We start from the raw sequence: 13,225 nt of genomic DNA, 5'->3' as shown, positions 1-13,225 counted from the left end.
CAGGGCCCCCAGGTTCACTCTCCCACACTCACACCACAGGGCTATCTCTAGTGTGTTACCGAGGCAAGGTGCAGGGACCACTTTCCCAAGTGGTGAGGGACAGGGACAGCTCTCCTACTCTTATGATCTCAGGGCTAGTTCTCCCACCTGCTACAGGGGAGGAGGGGCAGACTCCCTGTTTCTTACCATGTGATTCTCTGCATTGCCTACGGACTTGGACATCTACAGTACCCTATATAATTTGGCCCTTTGGCCCTGACCACAACTTTGAGCCAAAAGAAACTCCTTTTCTTTATAACAGATCCAGTCTTTCAGTCTTGTATTATGAATAGAAAAAGGGCTAAAACAGATGCTCCCCTAAGTAGGCTCCTAGAGTGACCCCCCTTCTCCCAGGAAAGAATAATAACGGGATATGTGTAGGCAAGTGGGACTCATTGTGATAAACATTAGTAGAAGGGTCTAGAATTGGCAAAGGCAGATACCAGGGCCTGAAGAAATCTTGTAGTTGGGAATAAGCAATGAGTGACTTGGCATTGACCCAAATAGACAGCAAAGGATCAGAAACACACTATCTAAAGCCTGGTAGGTAATAACTCCTCTAGAAGCTGGAAGTAGATCTAAGTATGTGCTGAAGGCCCTTGAAATAATCTCAGCTTAAGTTAATTACAGAGAAATTAAACCATGCCCTATTTAAATCTGATGCAAATTTTCTCATTGCCCAAGTTTTAAGTAACTAAAATCACCTCTCTTTCATTTGGTGTATATATAATGATGGACATGTCAAAATGTATATGTTGCTGCCAAAATATTTACTAACTCTTTTATCTTTGAAGCAAGTAACCTAAAAATAGGCATTCATAGGTCTACCACAAGGTGGTAGCAGAAAGCTATCTTTTGCTTTTAGTTAGGGTTACTATGGCTGTGAAGAGACACCATGACCATGACAACTCTTATGAAGGAAAACATTTAATTGATAAGCTCACTTACAGTTCAGAGATTTAGTCCAATATCATCAAGGTACGACATGGTGACTTGCAGCCAAACATGGTGCTGGAGAAGTAGCCAAGTGTCCTGCATCTTTACTTGCAGGCAACAGAAAGTGGTCTGATTGTCACACTGAATGAAGATTGAACAAAGGAAACCTCAAAGCCCACCCCACAGTGACATATTTCCTCCAACAAGGCCACACCCATTCCAACAAAACCACACCTCTTAATAGTGCCACTCCCTTGGGGGGGCATTTTCTTTCAAACCACCACATAAGACATAATATTATTTAGCTAGGGAATGACTTGAATTCAGCTAAGATAACACATCTGCCAGGTAGTTCACAGCTAACCCAACATGTCAGAGTAGAGGTGGAGAGAGTTAGAAAGCCAGCCACCATGAGCAGTACTAAGAAAGTGTTGATGATGTACAGCCATCTACATTCAGCCCACTTCACATATCCCCTGTGACTGTTACTACAGAAGAAACCACTTTCCTACATCTGAGCCTGGGAATAAGTCTAGAAAGTATCAGTGTGGAGAGACAGCTCAGCAATTTTCAAAGCACTCTTTGCAGAGGACCTGGGTTTGGTTCCCAACACCCACATGATGGCTAATAATCATCTGTAACCCCACTCACTTACTTGTTCATTTTCTATTGCTGTGATAAAACGCTGTAAGCAAAGAAACTTATAGAAGAAAGAGCTTATTTGGGCTTACAGTTCCAGAGGGTTAGAGTCCATGATAGCAGAATTAAGGCACAATGGTAGGAGCAGGAAGCTGAGGGCTCACATCTTGTTCTGCAGGGATGAAGCAGACAGAGCACACCAGGAATGGTAGTAGGCTCAAAACCTGCCCATTATGACACACTTTCTCCAGAAAGGCCACACTTCCTAAATTTACCCAAACAGTTCTACTAATTGGGAACCAAGTATTTAATGCTTGAGACTATGGGGACATCTCATTCAAACCACAATAATCCAGTTCCAAGGAGCACCCTCTTCTGGCCTCTAAGGGCATGGCTTGCACATGACACACAAATATACATGCAGGCAAAAACCCCACACATGTTAAATTTTAAAAGAATAGAAAATATTTTAAAGACAGCCTCTGATGACACCCGATCTCAAACAATAAAAGTCATGAAAATGTGATATACAAACTGACCTAGTTTTCAAATAAAACTCATGATATATGAATTCCACTGGGCTCTTTCTAGTGATGTAATGTGGTTTAGATGAATAATTTACAAACCCATATGAAATAAGTGACATTATACTCTCTGTTTTATAGACATATACACCATATACAGATCATGTGTATTTTGAAATATATTTGAATAGAAATTGTCCACTAAGGGGAGTTTTTGATGGTTATCAATGGAAAAAGAAGCATGTTCCATTGTTTGATGTTGCACGTGCTTGCATCTAAGTATGTAAGGGGGGTGTGGTCCAGGTTGCTAATAGCTTTCTACATTCTGCATTGCTATAATAGGGGTGTTTGTCCTTAGTACATGCAGATGTTCTAGGGTTTCTGAGTGCATTGTTAGAAAGAGGGTGTGTGTATAACCTAAGCCAAGTGGGGTTCTAGTTGTACTTTCCTGGCTTGATACTTGACAAAGATGATATATTATCTTGATGGGTATGGACTATACCATGAACCAAAAACCTTAGCTTGTGCTATGTCCCCAAAATGAAGGCTGCATTCGTCTGTGATCCAGAAGTTAGAAACAGGAGTAATCACTTTTAACTTAAATTCCCATTATTCATTTGATAAACTTGCGCCTACTATCACTAAAATTCTGGGTTTGGGTTAGATGTCCTGATGTCCAAATTGCTAACATTCCAGCCAAGACACAGCAGGAGTTGCAGATACCCCTGAATGCTTCAGGTTCCTTATGTCCCAAAGTTATTAGTCATGGAGAGTCATCATCCTGGCTGGGTAAGAGTTACAGTCAAGACCAAATAGTCAAGGAGGAACACATTTGGAGACCAGGTGATTGATGTTGGTAACTCTTGGTACTCTCTTGGCCAGCTCTAAGAGTAGATGAGCATGTCAACAATCCTCAGCAGAGATGAACATCTCGCATGTGCCAATTGGCAAGTAGCCTGAGTCAACTCTGTGAGAGTGAGGTGAGTCAAGACTCATTAGTGTAGGAGGAAAACAATGAGGATTTCAAGCAATGATAATAAAGACTATAATTCTTCTCTCTCTAAACTCCCTCTTTTAAGATTTCCAAGAAAGGTGTGGAATGTTAGCATCATGTTAGGTTGAGTACATGCTTGGGTTCAACATTCAACATTTTTTAAAAGTCCTAGGAGTTGGGGACATGGTTCAGTCATTAAGAGCACTTGTGATTCTTACAGAGAACCTAAATTTGGTTCTCAGAACTCATGAGTCAGCTCACAACCATCTATAACTCCAGTTCTAAGGGATATGATTCCCTACTCTGGTCTCTCTGAAGACCAGGTGTGCATGTAGTGCACATACATACATACATGCAGATACACATATACATGAAATTTAAATTTTTTAATGTTAAAAAAATACATATCCCCCAGGGGGAAAAAAACTCCACAAATAGTTCTGCCCCAATCTGAAGTGGACCAACATGGCTTAGGAGTTGTCTTTGGGTTTCTATTGCTTTGAAGAGACACCATGTCCACAGTGACTCTTATATAAGGAAACATTTCATTGGAGCTGGCTTACAGTTTCAGAAGTTTAGTTCATTGTCATCATGATGACATGGCAGTGCACAGCAGACATGGTTCTGGAAAAGGAACTGAGAGTTCTACATCTTGATCCTCAGGCAGCAGAAGGACACTGTGTACCACACTGGGCATAACTTGAGCATATCACACCTCAAAGTCCATGCCCACAGTGACAAGCTTCTTCCAAAATGGCCACACCTACTCTAACAAGCGATACCTCCTAGTAGGTCTACTCCCTGTGGGCCAAGCATTCAAATGCATGAGACTATGGGTGCCTTTCCTATTCAAACTACCACAAAAGTGGATTATGGGGATATGTACTACTGAGCTCTCCCTTCAAGAAAGGACTTGTGCCACAGCTGCTTAGAATGCTGTTAGAAGATCCCTCAGTTGTTAACGCCTTGGGAGCCCTGCTTCCCCCTCCCTGCACTGTGAATCTAATGTCTTGGTCATCTCTGTCTAGTGATCACTTGATGTATACCTATAAAGGCCTAGCCTTTCTGTGTCAGTGAAGGACAATCTGGTAGATTTAGGCAGTTTGGTGCAGTCTCTGCCATCTCCATCCTAAATCATAGAGTCTATGAGGATACCTACATGGCAGAACTGCAGATAGAATGCATAATCCTCGGTTTGGGCGAGACCAGTATTTATAGGACCCTTTAATCTGTAAGAGGAAGAAAGTGAATCACATTTGAAAAGTCAGTTGTCTTTGAAGATGATAGGAGTCAAGGAATTACAGACAGCCTGAAACTGCTGGAAAAGAAAATAACTCACTGCCTCAGCTTTCAGAAGGAACACATCCTGCCAACACTTTGATTTTAGCTCAGTAACACTCATTTCAGATTTTTGGCCTCCAGAATTAGAAAATAAGAAACATGCCATTTAAAGGTAATAAAATTGTGCTCTGGAAATTTGTTGTAGCCGCAGCCATAGAACACCAATCCAAACTATCTTAGAATTCTCTTCAAAGAGATAGAGAGATGTCTCAGTGATTAAGAGAATTGTTGCTCGGCAAAGGACCTGGGTATAGTTCCTAACACTCACATGGCAGCTCACAACCAGCTGTAATTATAATCCCAAGGAATTCAAAACCTCTTCTGTCCACTGTAGCAAACAGGCATAGTGTAGTACATGCATTCCTGTATGCATGTGTGCGTGTGTGTGACAGGACATTCATACATAAAATAAGGTAAGATAATCTAAAATACAGAAGAAAACTCTCTGTTGTAACAGATATGGGTGCTCTGAGGCTTGCATCACAATGCAGCTCCTCTCTTAGTTTCATCCTGCTTCCTGTGTTTTTTCCCAATAGCTGGACTGGAGCACTCAGGATGCTTATTTCTTAGAATCTTGTAGCTGAACTCTGACTTGGTTTCTATTGGTCATTATGAGTTCAACTCCCACTGCTTCCTTAACTTTGGCATCTAAAGCCACTGGGATTGTATTACTTTTACCTCCCACATACTCTGTTACTTCCCACACAGTAAGATGGCCAAAGTCTAAGTGCACTAGATAGCATTAAGGAAGCCTCCTCAAAGGGTATGAGTAACTGTGATAAGAACTCCATAAGGGTTGATTTAGCTGCCTTAACTTTACCTCAGTATTTCCTGTCAGAAATTTGCAGTCTCATTTAATAATAATTGACAATAAGGGGCAAGAGAGGTGGGGAGACAGCTCACAATTTCACCATAGAACCCTTCCTTAAAAACTGTGTTTCAAGCTAAGAAAGCCTTGGAAGACTGAGGTGACTTCTCAAAGGATATGAGAATTTAGCAGGGTTTATAAATAAAACTCTAGAGAGAAGGTGGGCAGATGGCTCCAGGGAGCCCAACTCCAACATTTGCATGTAGTCTTATTTCATTTAAGTAGTTGGGAAGCATAAGCAGGAGATAATTAGATTTGCAAAGTGTTTTGTTTGCTTCCTTTAGCTGGTAGCTTTAGATAAATGAGTCAATGTATCTTGCAGTGTGTATAGCAAGATACATTAAAATGTATCACATAAATATGAAAGGAAATTATAACCTAGATGAATATGAGAAGAAAAACAGAACGAGAAGGAAAAGGCATTGAGCTATGCACCCATTTCAGATAAATACATAGAGCCTCTGAAATTATGACATAAACAGCACTGTTAGATTTATGACCATGCCTATTGCTCTCATTCCAAGTTCCTACCTTATATTTATCATCTTTATATTCCTATGACATCTCTATTTTCAGTATCTTGCAAATATCACCCTCTCATAACCTTTTCAGCATAAATTTTGCATGCTTGTGTCAACTCAGAAACAAATTCTTCTCTGAAGAGTTGAACCATTTCCTTTTAAACATTTCTAAGTTACTCAAGCATGGGAAAATGGTGTTAAAGAAATTTGTCAAGATTCACTTTTAGAGTATTTAGATTTAATATAAAAGTATTCTATTGTAAACCTAAAGAGCTACTGTATACATTCTCTAACAAGAAAAACATATTTTTAGAAATATCATCATCTTAGAAATATCATTTCTTAGAAATAAAGTTGATTTTTAAACCTCTACTTTCTGTAGACATGAAATTATAGAAAGACCCACTCAAATCTTGAAAAAAAATCTCTAGATTTCCAGCCTCCTTTATACATGTTATACTTAGGAAAAAAATGTTTTAACATCTCAAGTCACATCATCAAGGTACGTGTGAGGATGAACAAGTCCTGTTTTGGTAACAAAAGGTTTATTCTTAGAATATAGAAATACAAAAGGTTTAAATTTTATATAATATAAGCATGGGCCTGCCCTGAGAATATTTATAATATTGGTAGCATCTTTTAAGCAAATATTATTGGTTGTATTTGCAAAATTTTTCTAAAGAGATTCCATTTGTGAGAACTATTAATGAAACATGCTATCTTTTCTATCAAAGGGTTAAATGAGGCAACAGGAACTCCATCTTTAAAGACATCTGTAAAGATGCCATCTGGCAAAAGTTGTCCTCTAAGATCAAAATATGTGCTCAAGGCTGCCTCCTCTTCTCAAAAATTGCATTTCAGTTATCAGCTGTACCAACAACAATGCCAAGTGCTGACTTGGCACGGGATACCTTTGCATTAGGAATGAAAACCCAGAGGAACACTTGCTGGATGTGCCTGCATCCTTTTGCAGAGGTAAAACTTTTTAAGAGACTCTTGTTTGTTTGTTTTGTGTGTTTGAGTGGTTTGCTTGCATGTGCATGGCTGATGCCCATAGAGGCCAGAGGAGGACACTAAATTCCCTGAAACTGGATTCAAGCAGGGTTGTAAGCTGCTCTCTGGATGAATAAACACACTGCCCTAACATTCCATCCTTTTACGATTATCATAGCTCTGGAGTGTTGACTGAGCTCTGATAGGCTCTGGTTTTGCTTATGAACTACCAATATCTAGAGAGAGCATCATATCTTGCTCATGTTGCCCAGGCCTGAGAAGGCTCAAACATCTGGAGGCTGATTGACATCTCTTTTGTTTTCACATAGTCTCTTTCCATGGATTGTCCAGCACAGCAGCTTCTGGGCAGCCAAACTTCTTTCAGAGAAGATTGTAGTATCCAAGGTTCTTGTCCCCAAAGAGAGCCAGGTAGAATCTGCTGCCATTTTAAAACTGTCTTCAGAAGTTAAGGCAGTTACTTTGAACCAGACAAGTTGGAAAGGAGGCAGCATACTCCACCTTCTGATGAATCTTTGGGCATGTTTTTAAACAACTACAGGACTTCACAGACCTCTGACAGAGGCTGCAACAAAATGAGTCATTCACTAAACCACAAATTGTTTCATTGTGCTTCTTGGCCTTTTGCTATGATGTGTTAGTCTGGTGTTTAAGGACTCCTGATCTGGAGTTAAGATTGCCCAGGCTTGCCTCTGATCTGACATAAGGCTTGGGACCTTGGGACCTGGAGCAAGCCTTAGTACCTCAGCAGTCCTACCTGCAGATCAGGGGTAGTATTCAATGAGTACATGGCTGCAGCTAGGTATTGTCCTATTATGAAATACCCCCTTTACCTATAAGATAACTTCATAACCCATGGAGTCCTTATCTACTTCCCAAGCCACAGTGTTGGTGAAAAAAAAAGGGGGGGGGGACTTTCTAGATCTTTAGGGTGGATCTTGAGACCATCTATTATGTTCAGTGTTGATGTGATTAAAGTTATTAAAAACTGACCCATAGTGCAGGAAGTCCCACTGAAAGGCAGATTGTTCCAGTGGAAGACACATATGGGCTGTAAAACATAAAAATACCAGCTCTTCCGGGGCTCATTCCAGGTGATGGAATCAGGAATCCAGCACGTTCTGGAAAGTGGGATCACAAGCAGAGTCGCCACCGCCCCTTCCCCCCTGAAAGGGAGTTCTCTATTTTGCGCACAAGTGCTAGGAGAACACCCTGCTTCTGCGTGAACTGTCTCCCAAGTGTCAGGACGCCCGGAGGCTTCTCTGGCGTCCAGGGAGTCACACTGGGATCCCTGATTCCTAGAGTCACACTCTTTCCGCAGGTAACAATTGGGCGATTCTGGGGCGCCCATCTTCCCAGTCTGGACAAAACCCGGAGTAGTGGAATCAGCCAGGAGCGCCAAGGCGGCCACTGGGCATGCTCTGTCGTCGAGCAAGTTCGGGACTGCCAGCGGCGGTGCGTAGGGCAGGTCTTGCTGTTCCTCCCCAGGACCGGCGCGCGCAATGGCGGCTGCAAGCGCCTGTGACAGCAGCAGTGGCAGCAGCGACACATCCAGCACAGGTGAGGAGGAGCGGGTGCTGCGGCTCTTCCAGTCCTGCGATGGCGATGGTGATGGGTACATCAGCAGGTAGGCGACCCTCTGGCTGACTCCAGCAAGTTGCTCTTGCGCTCGCAGGAAAGTTGGTAGAGTTCTGGGAGCTGGTCTCGGGTCTGGCCACAGAGATCCAGAGATACCTGTAGGAGGCGCTTTTTTCCTGGGGCTGCTGAGATAAGGCAGGCGCCAGTGAGCAGAGTTGGACTGGTGGATGACCTGGGACAGGAATGCTATCAGTGACAGACACCTAAAGGAAACTAGTTTGGGAAAGAGCCTGAATCCCAAACTTAAATGGAAAGCAGAATTTGTTTCCCAGAATCGATCTAAACAACACTGCCCTGGGGGAAAGGAAGTCACCAGGAGCGAAGATAAATGTAGAATGTAGACACTGCTCACCACCTTCCTCCGTGTGTGCTTCTCTATTCATCCTTCTGGGGTTGGCTAGTAGTGTGGCTTTAGCCCATAGCATTTGTAAACTTTAGAAGCTGAAGGTGAAGTGTGGACGTGTAAAGTTGCAGTGTGCTTTTTAAAAAAAAAAAATTATTGATTTTAATTTTTTTTTCTTGTTTTACATTTCGATCCCAGTTTTCTTTCCCTCCCATGCCCCTCCCCCGGCCCTCTCCCATGCTACCACCCACCCACCCACCCACACACACACACACACACACACACTCCACATGAAAGGCTGATGTCTGGGAATGGAGAAGTACATGCTGGATTTTGAATTGCCTTCAATAAAACAGGCAGCCTAACTCTTATTTATATACTCTGTTTCTTTAGACTTTTTCTTGGGGAATGCTCAATATCCCTTCTGCAAAGTCGAGGTTGCCGGCTTGTTATTTGTCTTTGACTTCCTAAAAGAAATGGGAATCAAGGTGTATTTTCCCCAAGTTGTTCAAAAGATCTCTGAAATAGGTCATTTAGCCTGTGACAGTTTGACAGGTACAAAAGTAAACATTTATTTGAGAACAGTATGTAATTCTGACAGATCCCACATAGATTTTTTTTTCTTTGCAGTCAATGTTGTGATTTTTAAAATGAATTATATAGTTTGTGGTTTAGGGGTTTGCCTGTGTGAAAGTCTATTATTGTAATAATAATAAAAGCAATATATATTCAAGTTGGGATGCAAAAGGAGTTTAATTTCATACAAGCAAGAATGCATATAGGAAATTAGCAACATTCTTATCTTTCCCCTCCTAATTTGGTCTTTTAATATGTTGCTTTATCTGAACTACAAATTACAGTGTAAATGCTCATTTTAGTTTCAATAATGGATCCATTTGCCCTGGAGAGTGATGACTTCTCTAAGGAAAACTTGAGGTTTGGAGAAAGAAAATTCTTCCTTTTATTAAACAAGAGAGTTGGAGTGTCTACATTGAAACCTTAACCTTCTCTGGTTCTTCAAAAGACATTAATTTTATGCTCATGCTAGGTAGCTGTGTCACCTAGAAAGCTAAGCACAGCCAAATAAAGGCTTGCTTTATTATATTGTAGACATGTGACAATGGGCTATCCAGGCCTGGGTGGCAGTTTCAGAAGACCATCAGTGCCCAAATTCATTCTCCCCTTCTCCAGCACAGTTCTTATGTAGAACACCCATAGCTATCTCACAACACAAGAGTAATTGCCCTAACTCCTAAGAAAGAAGTAAAAGAAAGTTGAAGTATGTAGGGCCTATATCATTTTAAAAAGACATACCAAAACACCTTGTTGAAATTACAACTCTTTGCCACCTCTATTTGCAAGAGTATGGTGAAAATTGTAATTCAGCTAGGTACAGTGCTCCCTAAACAGAATCTGAGCTCTGCCAATAGGAGTAAGGATTAGCTATTGGATGCAATATAGTAATCAGTCCATATAACAAAGCCCCCCTCCTCCCCACTCCCCATGATAATCTTCATTTGACTGTAGTCCTCTACCCAGCACTTATCCCAAACTAGAGTGAGCTGGAAACCTTATGTCTGGAGGAAAGAAAAATAAAAGAGAGAAGCAGTTGGGGTAAAGGTCAGGATGATAAAAGATGGAACTTCATGCCTTCAATGTTCTCTTGGCTAGTCTTCCCACCAGGAAAAGGATTTGGCCAACTGAAGATTACTAGATTTGACGATTCCAACAAGGAGCTTCTAAACTGTCAAAAGGATGCAGAACCTTCCCCATTCAGTAGCTGAGATGGTCCACAAAACTTTTATCAAGTTTCCTATATGGACAGGATAGGGTTTGGGTTATGCAATGACACCACAGCAGGCTTTAATTCATTTCATTAACCTTATAATGATTTAACCCCATATTTCACAATAGTGAATTCTGGACCCCATATATCATGTTATAGGAAGTAGAAGGGGTTAGGTTTTGTTTTGTCATTTCAGTGGAAAGCAAGGTGAAGCTGTTTCTTTTACGTGTGTGTGTGTGTGTGTGTGTGTGTGTGTGTGTTGTGTGTGCATATGTAGTGTTTCCATGTACATGGAAGCAAGAGGTTGGCATCAGGTATCTTTCTTGATCACTTGCCACTAATTTTTTAAGCTTTTTTTTTTAACTCATGCACATACCCACATACCCACATACACATGTACATGCAGTGTGTATGTGGGTATGTGCATGAGTTCAAATGCCTCCAAAGTTCATAGATATTAGATTCCTATTGGAGTTGGAGTTAATGCAATTGTGAGCCATCTGACATGGGTGCTGGGGATTGAATTCCAGTCCTCTGGAAAAGCAGTATGTGTTCTTAACTACTGAGCCTTTCCTCTGGCCTCTCCTATTTATTTGTTTATCTGGCATTTATTCATGTATTTTTTTATTTGGGGCAGGATCTTTAACTGATCCTGGAGTTCATTGGTTTACTAAGCTGTAAGGACAGTGAGATGTGGGGACTGTGGTTTCTCCACCTCCCAAACCTGGGATTATATATATGTGCACTTCAATGAACAGAGATTTATGTGGGTGCTGGAGACACACACAGGTCCTTGTGCTTATGTCATGAACACTCTCCCAACTAATCCATCTCCCCAGCCCATGAAGATGTGTACTTAGAGTATATCTTTGACAAATATCTAAAGCCTAACACTGACATTTCAACCTTCATCCTAAATCTCAGCTCAAACTTTGGTGCATTAAAAGCCAAACAAACCAAAACCTGTTCTCTTTGGCTCTTATTTCTCCATCCTTCCCTTTGCTCCCAAACTTAGAGCCACTAATCAATCCTATGTCTCCCTTCTGGATATTTTGTGTAAATGGAATTACATGTGCTCTTTTGTGTGGTTTCAGTTAACGCTTCCAAGGTTCATCCTATTTTAGTGTATATCAATGTTTCCTTCCTTCTTATGGCTGAATCATAATCTGTTTTAGGATACAGCATATGTTGTTTGTTCATCATATAAGGAACATTTGAATGTTTACATCTTTTGACTACTGTGAGTAAAGCTGTTGTGAATATTCATGTTCAAATTCTTGTGTGCACATATTCTCTTTTATCCCTAGATATATTTCTAGTAGAATTCCTGAGTGTCATGGAAGTTCTAGGTGTCTTTGAAGAACTATTAGACTGCTTTTCAAGTAACTGTACCACTTCTCATCCCTATAAGCAGTTCTGACTCCTCTGCATCTTTACAGGCACCAATTATTTATGGCCACACAGAACCTTCTTTGCATACAGTGGTGCCTCACTGCAGTTTTGATTTGCATTTTCCTAATGGCCAATGGTGTTGAACATCTTATTGTGTGCTTGTTGCCTATTTATACATGTTCTTTGGTTAACTGTTCATTCTGTTTTCAAGTTCTGTTTTTTGTCTTTAACTATTGAGTGATAGGATTGCAATCCCCCCAAAATTATTCTTTTTAAAAAGAAAGCAGTTTACTTATTTTAAAATGTGTTCACTCTGTCTTGCTGGGATTTCTATCATAGTATCATACTACTTTGATTGTTACTATTTATTATTTTACCTCTGGATTCCATGTGGGCAATAAACTCTATGTTTTGTTAAATTCATACCTACCATAGTTTGTGATGGTATAGCACACACTCAGCAAATTCCAATGAAGAAACAATAAAGAATAAATAGTGGTACATTCTTGTATATTGAGAAGTCATCTGGACAATTTTATTTTCAAACATCTTTCATCTTCATACTTGTTGAAATGATGTTTTCCTTTAAAATGACCTCTTTTGATGTATTCCTGTTGAAAATTTGAAAATATAAGAATATATAAAAGCAAAATCCAAATTATCCATGATTCCATCACTAAGGAGAATCATTTGTTTTCCCAGTGGCATATATATCATGCCATTCCTCTAGTACATTAAAAAGTATTAGGTAGTTGGAAAAGCATCCTATGCTCATGGTCAGGAGAACAGTATTATTAAGATGACTATTTGCACAAGGTGATATGCAAATTTAACTCTGTGAATTTACTGAAAAGTGAACTGTACACTTTAATGGGATAAATTTTCTAGTAGGTGAATCATTGTTCAACAAAGCCATCTCCTTGTCCTAATTTAGTCTTGTTTGAACATACAGATCTTGTGTGTGCTGTCACAGTCTCTGTGGGTTCTTACATGTGTCAGTCTTGTTGTGTCTGGAAAACACTGTTACCTTGGCATCATCTACCACATCTGTCTCCTCTTCCTCATAGATCCTTGAGCCTTAAGAAGAAGGTTTTGATAAACATACAGCTTAGGGCTACAAAGTCTCTCACTCTCTCCATTTTCCAGTTGTGGGTCTGCATGTTAATTTCTATCTATCAAATTAGAAACTCTCT

At 40.5% G+C, this 13,225-nt stretch overlaps 1 protein-coding gene across 1 annotated transcript in view; it reads left to right on the top strand.

The window, feature by feature from the left end:
* The first annotated feature begins 8,375 nt into the window (after nt 1-8,375).
* The window catches only part of Mcc (MCC regulator of WNT signaling pathway), a 339,919-nt gene continuing 335,069 nt past the window's right edge, over nt 8,376-13,225 (top strand). The window contains exon 1 of the mRNA XM_051201036.1: nt 8,376-8,500. Within this exon, the coding sequence (XP_051056993.1) occupies nt 8,376-8,500 (125 nt within the window). The remainder of the gene's footprint in view (nt 8,501-13,225) is intronic.

Source organism: Phodopus roborovskii, unplaced genomic scaffold (assembly GCF_943737965.1).
Source record: "Phodopus roborovskii unplaced genomic scaffold, PHOROB, whole genome shotgun sequence".
NCBI classification, from domain to species: Eukaryota; Metazoa; Chordata; class Mammalia; order Rodentia; family Cricetidae; genus Phodopus; species Phodopus roborovskii.
The sequence above is the reverse complement of the archived record's forward strand: the minus strand, read 5'-3'. Positions and strand labels throughout refer to the sequence as shown.